Raw genomic sequence first — 18709 nt, forward strand, 5'->3', positions numbered from 1 at the left:
ATTCCAACATCTCAAGTGAAGTTACTCTGTATGCCTATACTGTACATTCCAAACAAGGATATCAACACGTTTAACAATGCACCTGACCAGCAGCACCTTTACAAATCTGACCTCTGCGTGCAACACAACCCACCGCCTGCCAAATACTTGAGGGACCTGCTCCCTTTTAAGATTACTATTGTTGACCTTGTCATTAGTGTCACACATTGTTTATTAAACCCAAGGTTATTCTCCTGCTTAGGGCCAACAAGACTACAGTGTGCCTACCTAGCACAGATCTAAGTATGAAACTCCCAACTCTCAGACCCCTGGATGTACCTCTACTCCTCAGAGTGCTGTGTAGTGGAATCTGCGGTTTTGACTGAAAAGCAGGGGCATTTCTGCTGTAGTTAATGTATTCTTTTACCCCTAATTGTAGTGTTTTTAGCTCCAGTTATCTTTGGATGGTTTTTCTTGACTTTACAAATACCCAATCCCAATGGAGTTGTTCTACTGGGCCAGGTGAGATGTGGTGCTGGTCAGGGTGCCACAATGAACACATACACTTTAAAACAAAAATCTTCTTTGGTCAGACGTATAGCTCGACATAAAAAAAAATTCAACACAAAAACAACAACAAAGGATCAAATAAAACCCAACCTTTTATTTTTCTATCAGGGCGGTGTACAGCTACATTCAAGTCAAAATGATATTTTTTTTTTCAACCATATTCAGTTTTATTTCATCATTTGGTGGTGCTTTAGATTCCTCAGTTCTGTTTGAGTTTTTTTTTCCCCTGTCCCTACTGTACCAGAAGCTGATTGTCTTTCTCAGTTTGGGTTTGTACCTATTACCAATGTGAAACTGTATTTTCCTCCTCATTTTGGACAGTGGAAGTGTGATGTTTACATGTACAGATTTTTTGCTATTCTTTTTTTGTCGTTTTGTTTTATTGGGTCATTTCTCTCCTCCCCACCCTATTTTAAGTTAGTCTGATACCTTGTACATTGATGGGAAATGGGGCCGTGTCTAAACAAGGTTATTGTCACACGTAAACATATTTAGAAACTGGTTGTTGGGAGAGCTGTGTTGGGAGAGCTGGACATAAGTAATGCTGACCTGATAGATCCCACTGGGTCACAGTGAATTGAAGCTCTGGTGTGATCACTTTACCAATAGATGAGAATTTGTTCCTCAGTGAATGATAAGCCATTGACATGCCCTTTGCAGGGGTTTCTAGACTATTAGTATATTTAGCGAGAAAAAACAGAACTGCAGACAAAACCTCAGGAAAAGGACATCACTTTTTTAACACGTCTTACTGAAGGCCCATTTCCCTCTTTGATACCATATAAATTATATCAAAAATAATTATTCTTTTTTATATTTATTGTGTTATATATAACAGTGGACACAAAACCTTTTTTTCCAGTACATGTGGCTAAATATTTAAATTCTTTAGAAAGGTGTTGATAATATATGTGAAGCAACTTAAAGATTGAAAAAAAGAAGAAGAAAAAAATGTCTGTTTGTTTTAATGCAAAACAGCATGGGTGGTTCTTTTACCAAACATATCACTTTGATTAATGAAAACCAATGATTTAAAATGAAGCTTTCTTCAGTGTGATGTCACAGCTAAGGTAAATTGTTTCCAAACTTAAAAATGTGACTTTTTTTTCCTCCCAAGCTGTACGTGACAAAGCTAAATATACTAATAAAACAGTGTGCTATCTATCAAACAGAAACCCGGGGGTTTGTCTTTTGTCACTGATTTAATAAGAAAACGGTTGCTCTTTCATCTCTGTCCTTGTATACAGTCACTAGTGGAAGTTTACACCTCACTTGCAGACTTCACATTGTGACCTCTTAAAATACATCTTAAAGGACTTAATACTTGTTGGAATATCATTTAGCAGCCAGGCAACTGGGAATCGTGTGGAAAATATTCTGTTGCTTATGTCTAAATTAGTCAAACTCAATCAATTTTGGTTAGGAATCATTGATTGGCAGCAATATTCTAACCTCCCTGATTATAATGTACATCTTTCATTTGATCCCAATAATATCCCCAGTCCCTGAATTGCAGTGATACCCATAACTGGATGTGCTCACTGGAATCCTGGATTTTACAATGGGTTTCACTGTGTTATATCAAAAATCTTTCAAATGGGTCTAGAAAAGTTGATATATTTGCCATGCCTTGTTGCAAACACAGTTGATGATTTGGAGTGGATTTTATTCAGTCATCTTTCTTTCACTTCTTTTGAATCAGTCCATAAATTTGGAGTGAATGTGATGTTGTTCGTCCCTTTGTATATTCATGTACTGTGGGGGCAGCATCAGGTTATATAGGAATTATTTCCACCTGCAGGGACCTAGGTGTCAGTTAGGATCTAAAGAAATATAAAAGGAGCAAAGCCAGTGTAAAAAGATAGACAACCTGTCTCTGTATTATAAAAACCTAATCCTGGATACATCTGCCAACACATTTGCATTTTATTGCGCTCATTTGAATGTCAAAGATACCAAAATGAAGGGAGGAAAGCATATATTCCTCTATTAGTTGAGCAGAGTTGATAAAATATTTTAAAACATTACTCACAGCTAATGTCTTTCAAAGACGCTTCCACTGAGTAACAACTCTGGGGCGTGAAGATTATGCAAGGTGTGTGTAGACTCACTATTTACTGTAAACAGTACATGGGTAAATACGGAGCCTTTTTTATTTTGTTGAATACAGTACATTTTTATTCAGATCGTGTTATTTGTACATAATACAAAACATAAAACCCAATGAGAAACTAATGTGCCAATACCATATGTATATAGACTATCCTACTTCTACATTACACACTGTTGACCAATAAACTATAATTTTGTTATTGTTTAAAAAATACTTAGTTTTTTTGCTTAGTGTTATTGTAAAAAAAATAATAATAATACATTGTATTTGTTTAGGGCATTTTGTGTAATAGATGGGGAATTAAAATCTCTACGTTGCTTAATCGCACTAAGTACATGCCCTGCACCAGAATCAAGGGCGTAGATGAACAAATACCCTCTGGGGTGTTCTTATTTTAACCGCCAACCACAAGCAGCATGTAAGCAGGTTCACAGATGTAGGACAGCGGGACAGTATCGAGTGTTCCAAAACATAACACTGGGACTACGCATTTCGTGCCTCACCTTTATGCCACTTGCAGTGCAGAGATTTTGACCATATTGTAGAGATGCGGTATTTGGTTGACGGACAAGTATAGGTATGCAATTTCGTATTTTTAAGCCGCACTTGGTAATTGACTGAGACTCAATGTAGCCACAATTGGGCATATATATCGTCTTCTCTCGACAAGGACGGTGGCGTTTCCGCATTCCCATGGCCAGCTATATTGTGCCCCGATCCATCTTAACACAAAACCGGTTTCTCTTGATCATCATCAGCCCATATTACTAGTTATGTTTGCTTTAAAAGAAAGTGGAGCTCGAAGTCGTCTCGAAACTAGGCCTCTGGCTTTCCTATGTAGGATGATTAATTTTCGCGTCATATTTGTCGCGATTTCGTAAAGAAAACCTGGATACCTCGGCGTTGCTGACTGGCTTGGGATGGAGGGTTGTTGTCGTAGCTGCATGCCATGTTGTAGTGGATTGTGGAACTGGATATGGCCCGAATTTCGTTACCCAAATGTCACCCGACCTGCCGAAATCCCCACTATTTCTGGGGATATCCGTGCCCCGTCCCCCAAGAAGAAACAGACGCAGCTCTATGCGGCTCTGTTCGATTTCGAAGCCAGGAGCGAAGACGAGCTAACAATCAAGGAAGGTGACAAACTGTCGGTCATAGAAAAAAGGGGGAATTATGTGCTTGCCAAGAAACTTACCGGTTCGATGGAGTCCGGACTTGTCCCTGCTACTTACGTGGCCATTCTACAGGACGAGTTTGCTAATCACAAGTGAGTAGCGCGTCTGTGCGCGCCGTGAATAAAAATATTGTTCCATTCATAATATACGTGTGAGATCAGATTTCATCATCTCTTATTCAGGATTATCCTTTGACCTATATATTGAAAAATATCATATTTAACCAACCTGATTTACCAATAATCTAGCTATCTTTATTATATATAAATTGACGGTACAGAATGTGGCATTTGTATCATTCTATAAAATAAATATGCATTATTGCCATTAAATAATGTCATTGCTTAGTGGTCTGTCGTGTTTTTTTATTATACTGACAGAGAAGTTACTATGCAGCACCCCTCCCTTGATGTCAAAGTCAATTGTTTAACAGCTGCGCCTCTCATCGGACCATATGCTCAGCACTGTTGTGTGTGACAATGAAACTGTATTAGGTTTCTGTCTCTGGCTACGGTTTACCAATAGTTCCTGTTTTTGTAGTAAAAGCGAAGTCAAGTTGTACCTTTAGGGACACACGCTAGGCAGCCATGGATACACAACTTTTGACAACTTTTATAACCTTTCAATTCAACTCAAACTGTCACCTGACGGTTTCAGGTGAAACCTGAGCGTCATGGGAATGTGTACAGTGCAGCACAGGCGCACCCATTCTTGATAATCACTGTAGATAGCCTTCCTTACTGTAAGACTGTCTAGCCTAGAACCTAACCAAGTTTGTCTCTCATTGTTGCTTGAAAAATGTATATATTGTTAGATTGCATAGCTGTTTTGTTTTTTTGTTGAATATATGACATCATATAAAATATATATATTTTGGCTACACACTACAAATTTGGATTTGAAAATCAACAATGGCTATGAGGTTAAAGAATGGAATCTCAGCTTTTATTTGAGGGTGTCTGTGTACATATTTCACAATGTAGAAATGATAAAAATGTATATACAATCCTCCTATTTCCTTTATAAGACCAGGTCAGTCTTATTGAGATTAAAAATCTATTTTTGAAGAGAAACCTGGCCTCCCAAAAAACAGCAGTACACAAAGTCACATTTAATGTGTAACACAAAGCACTACATTTTAAAACAACAGATAAAATAATGAGCAGGAAGATGGCATGTGGTGAAACTAGTGATATTTTCCATCAAGTTTAATCTAGCTTTTAACTAATTTTAAGTTTCAAGCTTCTAAAACTTAAAGGGACCCTTTGAAGCTCTTTCCAAGCAGAAGTGTCCAAGAACTGGAACAATGCTTTCCCTAACTTTGTATGGGCCTCGGGTCCAGTCCATGAAACACAATATAGTGTGTGTAATTCCATGTATAGTTACCTTGCATGGAATGCAGACTGAAAGAGTAGCTTCTTTCAAGTATCTGGGTTTTGTGATACACAAGTCAGAATTTTAAACTACGCATTGAAAATCTTGTAAAAAAAAAGATTTGGTGTAAGTTAGGTTTTTCTTACAAGTCATGGTTTCCTTTTGAAGCATGAAAACGACCCATTGCAACTTTCTTGTGTGTCATTGATTATGTACGCCCCAGTGAAGTCTTTAAGTATGCTGGACTCTGTGTATGATGGGATGCTGAGGTTCGTCACTCATCACTGGCCTTAACCAGCGCAGCTGCACAACAATAAATATCCGTGTCATCCAGATAAAAATAAAATAAAGAGTGTTTGACACATTACTGCCAACGTTATTAATATAGAGCGTGAACAACAGGGGTCCAAGAATGGAGCCCTGTGGCACCCCCTTCTGGATAGCATCAGATGACTCATCAAACTGAACACACAGCATTCTGGGTGACAGAGATTTAAACCTTGAGACAGACGGATCAAATGTTAACAAGTTAAAAAGTGTTTGCAGCATGATATTGTGATCAACGGGATAAAAAGGGAAAAACAGTCCTTTTTCTTGTCAACTGCATCAATTATATAATTTACCACTTGTAGCAGTTGTGTCATCCTGATAACAGTGAAAACTAGTATTTGACACATTACTGCCAACATTATTAATAAAGGTAGTGAACAACAGGGGTACAAGAATGTATATAAATCTTTTAGTTTTGGAACTATTTTTGGTCTTGTACTTCTCATTACACTCATATATTGTGTTGTTGGCGGTAGGAAATGTTGCTGTGTGTGTACAATAAGCAACAAGCATATGTTCAGTATGGTGTTGTTGAGTAAATAGATACTGATAAAAAAATAAGTTTGATTTCATAACAATGCAGTGAAAGCTATGACTACATTTTCTTCATTACACTTCATTACTGTGTCTTGGAACATGAAGAATAATGTCACTTGATGTAGTCCAGCAGGTCAGAGCTGTTTCTTTTCATTTATTTTTGCGACATTGAAGAATGTCTCTACAACAACGCGATTGATGATTTGTTATGCAGTCACTCCATGCACTACTTTCATCACCCAAGATATCAAGCCCCTCAAACAACAGCGGTAACAAGTAACGTTCTATGTAGCTTCCGTCCTCAGTATATAGTCTTAAAAAGATATGGCTCTGAAAACAAATGTGCTTCTTCTACTTAAAAGTCTGTCCTGACTTTACAAGTTATGATGATTTGGCAAAGAAAGCTATCTTGCTTCCAGTAGCAGTGAGAAATTCCTTCCCAGTAGCTTTGTTTAAAAGCCCAAACCAAGTAGTTTGTGAAGAAAGCACAGACATTTATCAAAAGGTGCCATCCAGAACTAAGTACATTTAAGTGAGTGCATGCATACTTCTTCATCCTGGTCCCCAATGAGAATCAATCCCACAACATTCTCTACCAGTGTACCACTATTTTGGAACCACCCACTTATTGCATGTGCAAGTAGAGCATATGCAGCCAACTACAAAACATAAATACTTATTTTGGACACATTTTAATCTTTAACAATACTTTTGTTAAGGGCCAGCCCTAGGAATAAGCAACATAGGCAGCCACTTAGGGCCCCCGACCACCAAGGGACCCCGGACTGCTAGTGAGCCCCAGACCACTAGGGGAGAGGGGGCCCCCTCAAATCAAATTTTGCTTAGGACCCCTAAAAGGCTAAGGCCAGCACTGCTTTTGGTGCACTAAAATAATGGGACTAGGTATAAAAAGTGTTCTAGTTTCTAAATGATCAAACCAGTATATGTACACAAATGCTCCATACTTAACCTCGTAGTAATTATTGGATTTTATATCCAACCTTCTTGAGTATAGAACCAAAAAAACTAAATAGTTGTTAGTATCCCAATAAATAGTGTAGATGCCATGTATTAGATATCTTATATTTTTCTCACCTCGTGTTCGTCCATTCTTGTGTGTCTATGTGTGTTGGTGTGTGTGTCATTATTTGTACTCCTGTTGGAGCTCGTCTGCTCATTTTGGATTTTGCGCATGTCTCCTTTTGGCCTTCTGTCTGCTCATCCATCTGTGTTGAGGTGGTACTATGGGAACATTAACCGGGTGAAGGCTGAGAAACTGCTTCTAGCCCATCAGAATAAGGATGGATCATTCCTGGTGCGCATCAGTGAGAGCCACAGCGATGAATACACTGTCTCTGGTAAGAGCATATTTTACTGTAAATGTATTTTACCTGAAAATGTTAACATATGAAAGACATGTTAGTTTCTTTGGGATTTATAACAAGCCCCAGAGAAATCACGGTAGGCTACCCAGCAGCTCAATAGATAGAATTCTAATGAGTCATTGTATCCCTATGATAGTGGTTCTCAATCGCATCCAGGCATTTCTTGAAAGAATTATTCACCCATGTTGCATTGTTTTAAAATAAAGTTCATATTGTATCTGCTTTCTGAAAACAGAAATACATTAACCAAATCTACAGTTGTGCTCAAAAGTTTGCATACTCTTCGAGAATTGGTAATATGTACCATTTAAAAGAAAACATGAGTGAGCAGGCTAAACACGTCTTTTATTTATTATGTGTTTCACATTCAATTGTAGGTCATAACAGAATGGCACAATCATGAAACCAAACATGGCAACAAAGAAAAAAATTTACTGACCCCTGTTCAAAAGTCTGCATACCCTTAGTTCATAATACTGTGTATTGCCCCCTTTAACATCAATGAGAGTGTGCAGTCTTTTGTAATAGTTGTCTATGAGGCCCCAAATTCTTGCAGGTGGTTCAGTATAGCTGCCCATTTGTCTTGGCAAAATGCCTCCAGGTCATGCAATGTCATTGGAGACTCCAGGTCATATTAAGGTCAGGAGACTGTGATGACCCCTCCAAAACCTTCACCGTTTTCTGCTGTAACCACTGGAGGATCAACTTGGCCTTGTGCTTAGGGTCATAGCGTCCCATGCGTAGCTTTCATGTAGAAGAATGCAAACTGTCGGCCAGTATTTTCTGATAACATGCAAAATTCATCTTGCCATCAATTTTCACAAGATTCCCGATGCCTTTAGAGCCCCCCCCCCCCCCCAAACATCAGTGAGGCACCACCATGCTTCACAGTGGGGATGATATTCTGTTCACTATAGGCCTTGTTGACCCCTCTCCAAACACAACGCTTATGGTTGTGACCATAAAGCTCTATTTTGGTCTCGTCACTCCAAATTACAGTGTCCCAGAAGCTGTGAGGCATGTCAAGATGTTGTCAGGCATATTGTAACCAAGCTTTTTTGTGGCATTGGTGCTGTAAAGGCTTCTTTCTGGCAATTCAACCACGCAGCTAATTTTTGTTCAAGTATCGTCGTATTTTGCTACTTACAGAGCAGCCTGTATTTCTTCTGAGGTTACCTGTGTTTTTCTTTGTATCCTGAACAATTCTTCTGGCTGAAATCTTTCTTGGTCTACCTGACCTTGGCTTGGTATCAAGAGATCCCTGAATTTTCCACTTCTCAATGTGCTTGAACAGAACTGACTGACATTTGCAAGGCTTTGGATATCTTTTTATATCCTTTTCCATCTTTATCAAGTTACCATTACCTTGTTACGCAGGTCTTTTGACACTTCTTTCTGCTCCTCATGGCTCAGTATCTAGCCTGCTCAGTGCATCCACGTGAGAGCATAAAAAACTCATTGACTATTTATACACAGACACTAATTGCAATTTAAAAAGCCACAGGTGTATATTATACCATTAACCTTACAACTGTATAGGAATCAGAGGAATGTGACTGAATGAAGTGAAGTTTGCACAAAGCTCAATTTCTCATGAACCAGTAAGACACAACAGTTTGTCTTTAAGAAACCTTAGAAGATAAACACATTTTACATTTCAGTTGTTTAATTGACGCACCTTGAGCGATTTTATTTGCGGTCATTGTATCATAAAACATTTGACATACAGTGGATATAAAAAGTCTACACCCCCCTTTGAAAATGCCAGGTTTTTATTTTGTAAAAAACTGAGACAAAGATAAATCATGTCAGAACTTTTTCCACTTTTAATGTGACCTATAATGTGAACTATTCAATTGAAAAACAAACTGAAATCTTCGAGTGGGAAAAATGAAAAATAAAAACCTTACAATAATCTGGTTGCATAAGTGTGCACACCTTCATATATAGTGGGGAGAACAAGTATTTGATACACTGACGATTTTGCAGGTTTTCCTACTTACAAAGCATGTTAGAGGTCTGTAATTTTTATCATAGGTAAACTTCAATTATGAGAGACGGAATCTAAAGACGGCTGAAGGTTTATATACACTGCAAAATCGGCATTCTATCAAATACCACTGTAACTGGGGATGTGGCTGTGTTCAGAATTAACCAATCACATTCAAACTCATGTTAAATAGAAGTCATTACACACCATCATTTAAAGTGACTCTGATTAATCACAAACAAAGTTCAGCTGTTCTAGTAGGATTTTCTTGATATTTTCTTAGTTGCATCTCAGAGCATAAGCCATGGTCTGCAGAGAGCTTCCAAAGCATCAGAGGGATCACATTGTTGAAAGATATCAGTCAGGAGAAGGGTACAAAATAATTTCCAAAGCATTACATATACCATGGAACACAGTGAAGACAGTCATCATCAAGTGTTGAAAATATGACACAACAGAGACAACAAAGAACTGATCGTCCCTCCAAAATTGATGAAAAGACAAGAAGAAAAAGTGTCAGGGAGGCTTCCAAGAGGCCTACAGAAACATTAAAAGAACTGCAATAATTTTTGGCAAGTACTGGCTTGCCAAATTATACAAATAGACAAATATTGCCACGTCAAGATGTGCCATGCTAATAGACTCCTACCCAAAAAGACTGAGCGCTGTAATAAAATCAAAAGGGGCTTCAAATAAGTATTAGTTTAAGGGTGTGCACACTTAGGCAACCAGGTTATTGTGAGTTTTTTTTTTATTTATCTTTTATTCCGTTTATTTTTTTATTGAATTGATCACATTATAGGTCACATTAAAGGTGGAAAAAGTTCTGACATTATTTATCTTTGTCTCATGTCTCAAGTCCATTGTGTAAAGGATTCATTCATCACAATCCAACCCATGTATTTAAGAATAAGGCTGGGCAGGTTTGTAGACTTTCCATCAGCAAGTAGAAACACAATCTCAATAGAAATAAAGGTGAATGCAAATGGAGATGCACTGATATTAATATGCAACTGATGAATCTTTGTCTCAACCCACACCATATCAAAATTATGTAATGAAGAGTCACAGTGTTGTAGATGATTACAAAAGAGCAATCTGTTTAAGAGTCTCTGCATGTTCACTGTTGTAAAGAATCTAACATCTAACAGTTATCTAGATCTTTTGCTATATTTTACCTGGCTACATTCAGCAGTGCAATGTACTAATTGTGGGAAATGGTAAACAATTTGCAACATCTTATTTTCTGATGATAATAAAATGTTGATGTAAACACAATATTTCACCATTACTTTTGTATTCACTGATGACAATTGTATTTCATGTTTTCCAAAAGTGGGTTTTACATAAGCAATCCAGGTACTAAGGCAAGAAAATTATCTGATGTTCTGTATTTAAGCATTTGGAAATAGTTTTTCTCCCATAGGTAAGTTGAAATAAAAACAGTTCAAAGTCACTTCTGTGTATTTTGATGCTGTGTACTAAGCAAATACCTGTTGAAACCCCTGTAGTAGGATGTGCCTTCACTCTCCAGTGGGTGGTGCTAAAGTTCTGTGTTGAAAACCCTCTCTATTATGAGCCTAGTGAGCTGAGTCCATGGTTATTCTGTTGTGAAAATTAATTTGGCAATTCATATTTTACCACAAAATTAAGTGTTTGTGATGCATAGAAAAACATGAAACAGTCATAACCTGTTTGCCCTCCACAGCCAGAGACGATGGGAAAATCTTCCATTTCCGAATCCAGCGTTCATTGATAGGAGCCTACTTTGTGTCGGACAAGATTTCTTTTGGCACTCTGGGGGAGCTGATCCAATACTACCAGAAAAACCCCAGGACTCTAGGAGTGACTCTGGATGAGCCATGTGCACAGCCAGTGTGTATATCACCCAGAGCACACACAAACTCACACAAACACACACAAACACAGTTGGACTGTGAATACCATTCACCATTCATTCAGTGTTGTTGTGGTTTCCAGTTGTGTGTGGATGGTTGTAACAGTATTGTTGTGGTTTCCAGTTGTGTGTGGATGGTTGTAACAGTGTTGTTGTGGTTTGTAGTTGTGTGAGGATTGTTGTAACAGTGTTGTTGTGGTTTCCAGTTGTGTGAGGATGGTTGTAACAGTGTTGTTGTGGTTTCCAGTTGTGTGTGGATGGTTTATAACAGTGTTGTTGTGGTTTCTGGTTGTTTGAGGATGGTTTATAACAGTGTTGTTGTAGTTTCCAGTTGTGTGAGGATTGTTGTAACAGTGTTGTTGTGGTTTCCAGTTGTGTGAGGATGGTTTATAACAGTGTTGTTGTGGTTTCCAGTTGTGTGAGGATTGTTGTAACATTGTTGTTGTGGTTTCCAGTTGTGTGTGGATGGTTTATAACAGTGTTGTTGTGGTTTCCAGTTGTGTGAGGATAGTTGTAACATTGTTGTTGTGGTTTCCAGTTGTGTGTGGATGGTTTATAACAGTGTTGTTGTGGTTTCCAGTTGTGTGAGGATGGTTTATAACAGTGTTGTTGTGGTTTCCAGTTGTGTGAGGATGGTTTATAACAGTGTTGTTGTGGTTTCCAGTTGTGTGAGGATTGTTGTAACATTGTTGTTGTGGTTTCCAGTTGTGTGTGGATGGTTTATAACAGTGTTGTTGTGGTTTCCAGTTGTGTGAGGATAGTTGTAACATTGTTGTTGTGGTTTCCAGTTGTGTGTGGATGGTTTATAACAGTGTTGTTGTGGTTTCCAGTTGTGTGAGGATGGTTTATAACAGTGTTGTTGTGGTTTCCAGTTGTGTGAGGATGGTTGTAACAGTGTTGTTGTGGTTTCCAGTTGTGTGTGGATGGTTTATAACAGTGTTGTTGTGGTTTCCAGTTGTGTGAGGATGGTTGTAACAGTGTTGTTGTGGTTTCCAGTTGTATGAGGATTGTTGTAACAGTTTTGTTGTGGTTTCCAGTTGTGTGTGGATGGTTTATAACAGTGTTGTTGTGGTTTCCAGTTGTGTGAGGATGGTTGTAACAGTGTTGTTGTGGTTTCCAGTTGTGTGAGGATTGTTGTAACATTGTTGTTGTGGTTTCCAGTTGTGTGTGGATGGTTTATAACAGTGTTGTTGTGGTTTCCAGTTGTGTGAGGATTGTTGTAACAGTGTTGTTGTGGTTTCCTGTTGTATGAGGATTGTTGTAACAGTGTTGTTGTGGTTTCCAGTTGTGTGTGGATGGTTGTAACAGTGTTGTTGTGGTTTCCAGTTGTGTGAGGATTGTTGTAACAGTGTTGTTGTGGTTTCCAGTTGTGTGAGGATTGTTGTAACAGTGTTGTTGTGGTTTCCAGTTGTGTGAGGATGGTTGTAACAGTGTTGTTGTGGTTTCCAGTTGTGTGTGGATGGTTTATAACAGTGTTGTTGTGGTTTCCGGTTGTTTGAGGATGGTTGTAACAGTGTTGTTGTGGTTTCCAGTTGTGTGAGGATTGTTGTAACAGTGTTGTTGTGGTTTCCAGTTGTGTGAGGATTGTTGTAACAGTGTTGTTGTGGTTTCCGGTTGTTTGAGGATGATTGTAACAGTGTTGTTGTGGTTTCCAGTTGTGTGAGGATGGTTTATAACAGTGTTGTTGTGGTTTCCAGTTGTGTGTGGATGGTTTATAACAGTGTTGTTGTGGTTTCCGGTTGTTTGAGGATGGTTGTAACAGTGTTGTAGTGGTTTCCAGTTGTGTGAGGATTGTTGTAACAGTGTTGTTGTGGTTTCCAGTTGTGTGAGGATTGTTGTAACATTGTTGTTGTGGTTTCCGGTTGTTTGAGGATGGTTGTAACAGTGTTGTAGTGGTTTCCAGTTGTGTGAGGATTGTTGTAACAGTGTTGTTGTGGTTTCCAGTTGTGTGAGGATTGTTGTAACAGTGTTGTTGTGGTTTCCAGTTGTGTGAGGATTGTTGTAACAGTGTTGTTGTGGTTTCCGGTTGTTTGAGGATGATTGTAACAGTGTTGTTGTGGTTTCCAGTTGTGTGAGGATGGTTTATAACAGTGTTGTTGTGGTTTCCAGTTGTGTGTGGATGGTTTATAACAGTGTTGTTGTGGTTTCCGGTTGTTTGAGGATGGTTGTAACAGTGTTGTAGTGGTTTCCAGTTGTGTGAGGATTGTTGTAACAGTGTTGTTGTGGTTTCCAGTTGTGTGAGGATTGTTTTAACAGTGTTGTTGTGGTTTCCGGTTGTTTGAGGATTGTTGTAACAGTGTTGTTGTGGTTTCCGGTTGTTTGAGGATGGTTGTAACAGTGTTGTTGTGGTTTCCGGTTGTTTGAGGATGGTTGTAACAGTGTTGTTGTGGTTTCCAGTTGTGTGAGGATGGTTGTAACAGTGTTGTTGTGGTTTCCAGTTGTGTGAGGATGGATGTAACGGTGTTGTTGTGGTTTCCTTAGAGGGAGCTGTTTGACATGGAGCCCTGGGAGCGTCCTCGGGAGGAGTTCAAACTTCAAAGGAAGCTGGGGGAGGGTCACTTTGGAGAGGTGTGGGAGGCCATATGGATCAAAGAGAACAAAAGAGTGGCCATCAAGACGCTCAAACAAGGTAGGCAACTGCACATAAAAACTCATTTTTAACAGTTTTTTACAAGCTTGAAACAATGTTGCTAATTATGAAAACAGCATTGTCAAGACAGAACAGAAAGGCGCACAAATAAAGACAGAATATTATTTAGTGAAACAATGCACTTGTTTTCAAAATGTAGCTGCCTTCTAAAAATTAGGAACTATAGAAACTATTGTTTTTTTAAATGTGGAAAGGTTACTACAACAGACATTCACACCTAATATGAATATAGAAGACTCAAACAGAACACAAAGACGGGTCTGCTTATAGGTTTTTGTAGACTTTCCATGAGCAAGCAAATACACAATCCCTCATAGAAATAAGGAAAGGTAAATACAAATAGTGAATCACAACAGACAACCACACCAAATTAAAGTCATGTAATGGAAGGTCCCCCTCTTGTAGATGATGACTTAGGAGCAACCCACTTAAGTACTCTGAGTCTCTGCAGGTCTACTGCTCTAAAGAATTTAACAGTTGCCCAGATTTGTCCCTATATTTTAACTCAATGAATAATTATTAAAGCTTTCATAATTGTGTGCAGTAATATTAACAGACAGCTGGAAACAGAGAATACATTTCCAAGCTCTTCTGATGCAACAATGTGCTGATGTTCTGTAAACAAAGCGCTTCACATAAGATTTTGGGTTCATAGATGAGGGACTAAATTTTCAAAGACATACTGCACATGGTGACACGCTGCAAAACCAAATGTTATGCAAGGCAGTAATGAATGCATGCAACAAATTATATCTTCTCTTTTCTGTTTCTCTGTCAACACAATTTATTTATTTTTGTTATACAAATCCAAACTGCATAGTTGACATACATACCCATAGAACAAATTAAAGAAATGCATATCCAGAAATGTACTAATAGTCAGTGTTCATAATCTATTTAAAAAACAAAATGGAAAATGACTGGTGGTTTTCATTTAGTCAAATACTTGCAGTATCATTACACACATTGAGCAAGCAGTCCACCGTATGTTTCCTTCCATAACCGCTACTGTGCTATTCAACAACGTCCAACCTTTCTGATGAAACTATACAGATTTTATCTTTGTTTAATCTGTGAATCTAGTACTTTTCATATGGAATTTGGGGAAGAATGACTCTCTGCTTAAATTGTTTTGGGGGCAGGTGATTGTTAGTGTTCATCCTACTTCCTATTGGCCATGAGCCACAGTATTTACATATTCTGACCACTTCCTATTGGCCAGCAATGTTTTGTGATGGCATCCACTTTCAATGCCAAGGAATAATAATACAGTTTTTTTTGTTTGTGATTGTTCTTTTTTTTTTTGTTTAGTATTTTGTATATTGTTTAGTATATTTGGTATGCAGTCTACAGTGTTTAATGGCATTCCATTTTCTGTTCACCTTCAACCTCACTCTGCCAGTTGTCTATATATTCATTCTAATCACCCCGGTGTATGTGGCCCTGTTTGGTCCTAAAGAGGACACTAAGCAGGATGAGTTTGTGAAAGAGGTCCAGGCCCTGAAGAATCTCCACCACCCCAAGCTGATCCAGCTGTTGGCCCTGTGTTCCAGAGGTGAACCAGTCTACATCGTTACTGAACTCATGACCAAGGGCAGCCTCAAGTCCTACCTGAGCAGTGAGTCACACACAAACTGGGCTAATTAAATAAGTAACAGCAATATTATATCGGGCCTCTGGGCTTGCATATTTGATTACTCCTTCGGTGCCCCAACAAAACACTAGATAGACCTATCTTAGTCTGCATAATCATTTCCATAGCGTTTGAATTTACACTGGTGTTTTTATGGCATACCATGCAGATTGTGGGTGTCAGTCGAGGGGGAACTGAGAAATATGCCTGTCTACTGCATAGAAACATGATATACAATATGCCTGTCTACTGCACAGAAACATGATACACAATACGCCTGTCTACTGCACAGAAACATGATACACAATACGCCTGTCTACTGCACAGAAAATTAAGGTTAACAAAATAATCTAGTGTCTCGGGTCTTCTTTAGTTGATCTTGTCAAATCTGTTGTAATGTAAATAAGCCCCATAGATCAAAATCTGAAACCATTAAGAGTAAAGCATGGAGGGGTTCTAACCTGTCTGGTTCCTGTGCTGTTCCAGCGCCAGAAGGTCAGGTGCTGACCTCTGCCCATCTCATCTACATGGGGAGCCAAGTGGCCGAGGGCATGGCCTACCTGGAGGACAGACAAATTGTGCACAGAGATCTGGCGGCCAGAAACATCTTGGTGGGAGACGACCTGGTCTGTAAAGTGGCTGACTTTGGCCTGGCACGAATCATAAGGGTAAGGATGGAATGGGTGGACCTGCTGTACATGTGAGATGTATGGAGAACAGATGACAGAGTCAAGAGAACAACACTGTGCATGTGAGATGTATGGAGAACAGATGACAGAGCCAAGAGAACAATACTGTGCATGTGAGATGTATGGAGAACAGATGACAGAGCCAAGAGAACAATACTGTGCATGTGAGATGTATGGAGAACAGATGACAGAGCCAAGAGAACAACGCTGTACATGTGAGATGTATGGAGCACAGATGACAGAGCCAAAAGAGAACAACGCTGTACAAATACACTCTGTAGTTTGGCTATGTCCCTAGAAAGAATAAAAATATGTTCACTCTCAGGTGAAGCAGGGAAAGTAATTTTTTTAAAACTTTGTCCTTGGGTCAGCGAGTGTAATCATGGGAACAATGAAGATATTGTACATAAACAGAAATGTTTGATTATTTCCTGTGTGTGTGTGTGTGTGTGTGTGTGTGTGTGTGTGTGTGTAGGACAGTGTGTACACAGCCAGCAGAACCACTAAGATCCCAGTGAGATGGACGGCCCCTGAGGCTGCCCTCTACCAACGCTTCTCTGTCAAATCAGACGTCTGGTCCTTTGGTGTGCTGCTCTATGAGATGATGTCAAGAGGAAAGATGCCATATGATGGTGTGTGTGTGTGTGTGCCATGTGTATTTTCAATCCAGTAAAATATTGTCTGGAGTCTTGAGTAAAACAAAAGTCTAGCCTCATGACACTTCCTCTATTTTACCTCTGTCTTTCTCTCTTCTTCACTCAATGTATCTTTCTCCCTCTCTCTCTCTCTCTCTCTCTCTCTCTCTTTCTCTCGCTCTCTCTCTCACACACAGGGAAGAGCAATAAGGAGGTGCTGGAGCTCCTGTCAACGGGCTTCCGGTTGTCTTGTCCCAGTAGATGTCCGCCCAACATCCATCACATCATGCTGGAGTGCTGGAACCACGAGGCCTCCCAGCGTCCCTCCTTCCACGCCTTGCACACCCAGCTGGATGGCATCTACGCCCGGATCTACTTCAAAACTGTCGAGGTCTAGATCTGAACGGAGAGAGGAGGAGGCGGGCTCACTGCACTGACGGGTGGACTGCAAGACCGTGTCTGACCTGCTTATCTTTTCCAAACATCCTTTACTCTATTTTATCAGTTGACATTATAGTCAATTACCAGACCCAGTTGTATACCATGGCGATTGACAGTTAGCGCATTAGTTCTCTTGGTTGACATTGCTGTTGCTTTTAATGGAGGTTAAGTGCAATATAAAGGCCTTCCTGAGGGAAAGGGAGGGAGGGAGAGAAGGGCTATAAATATGGGGCCAGTCAGTTTTGCAGCGCAGCCAGGCCTGCTGCGTCTGCTACAGTTTGCCCCCACAGCACACCGGCCACCAGCCAAACAGACAGTCACACAGAGAGTGCCTATTTGTTTACACACTACAGAGACTTAGCTCACACAGTCCACAGTGAAGAAAGACATTGGCCATTGAGAGTGAAGAGTGAGCCATGGACGACAGCTATTGGAATATACTATTCGAACAACGGAATACATTTTTATTTAACTGATGCCGTTTGGGAGATGTCAACGCATGATACATGTGAGATGTACAAAAAACACATCAGGAAATATGAGCTGTATGACAGTGCTCTTTTATCATTTCTTGATTGAGTTTCTCCCGTTTTTTGAGAATATGTGTCCTCTTACTATGCCATTGGGTATTTATCAGAAATTATGAAAATAAAGTATTTTTAGATAACTTTCCTGTTGCAGTATAAGCATGCCAGTGTGTCTGTGGTCCTGGTTTTGTACAATGGCAGTTTCATATAACTAGGCACTCCTATCTGTTTGTTAGTGTGAAATTGCTCATGCTCAAAGATAACATGATGCCTTGGGATTCCACTTTGCCCGTGAAGACAGCACCATTGACCAGGGTCACCAGACAGTCTAATTTAGCCTTGCTCCTTGATGCTGTTCAATTCCTCACCTTTGGCCCTTGTGCAAATATCAGAAGGATGCGTGAAGGTGCCAATAGAGGGCAGAGGGTGGACTGGAGTGAGGAGGGCTCAATTTGGGATTTACCAGTCGTAAAATTTGGCCTTTGTTAGCCAATAATAAAGTTGTGAAAATCTCCTGATAAAATAGTAATTGGCTTAATCTTCTTAATTTAACAACTAGTGATGTCCCACAACAATTTGTCTTGTATACTGGAGCCCCACCCTGAGTCCAGTCAATAATGCATTGGACCAGAACAGGTAAATGCTGCTTAAATAAAACTGTGATAAAATAAAGTTACTTCAATAGCTGTCAAACTAACTAACTAGAAAATATTTGCAACCCTTACACCAGGGCTGCACAACCCTGTTCCTGGAGATTTACTGTCCTGTAGGTTTTCTCTTCAAA

The 18709-nt window shown here is 39.4% G+C and overlaps 1 protein-coding gene across 1 annotated transcript; it reads left to right on the forward strand.

The window, feature by feature from the left end:
* Positions 1-3062: 3062 nt before the first annotated feature.
* On the forward strand, positions 3063-18443 carry zgc:194282 (SH2 and PKc_like domain-containing protein). The gene is made up of 8 exons (XM_010875728.3): positions 3063-3929; positions 7315-7436; positions 11162-11328; positions 13832-13979; positions 15460-15618; positions 16120-16301; positions 16798-16954; positions 17155-18443. The coding sequence occupies exons 1-8, from the start codon at positions 3583-3585 to the stop codon at positions 17352-17354; spliced, it is 1482 nt and encodes a 493-aa protein (XP_010874030.2). The 5' UTR covers positions 3063-3582; the 3' UTR covers positions 17355-18443.
* The last annotated feature ends 266 nt before the right edge of the window (positions 18444-18709 follow it).

This window comes from Esox lucius, chromosome 12 (genome assembly GCF_011004845.1).
Source record: "Esox lucius isolate fEsoLuc1 chromosome 12, fEsoLuc1.pri, whole genome shotgun sequence".
NCBI classification, from domain to species: Eukaryota; Metazoa; Chordata; class Actinopteri; order Esociformes; family Esocidae; genus Esox; species Esox lucius.

Bases quoted from the DNA above. Each gene is read 5' to 3' on its own strand.
- zgc:194282 (XM_010875728.3), top strand. From the start codon at position 3,583: ATGGAGGGTTGTTGTCGTAGCTGCATGCCATGTTGTAGTGGATTGTGG. The intron at 13,980-15,459 runs GTAGGCAACTGC...TTGGTCCTAAAG, and splicing joins CATCAAGACGCTCAAACAAG to AGGACACTAAGCAGGATGAG. The intron at 16,955-17,154 runs GTGTGTGTGTGT...TCTCACACACAG, and splicing joins AGGAAAGATGCCATATGATG to GGAAGAGCAATAAGGAGGTG.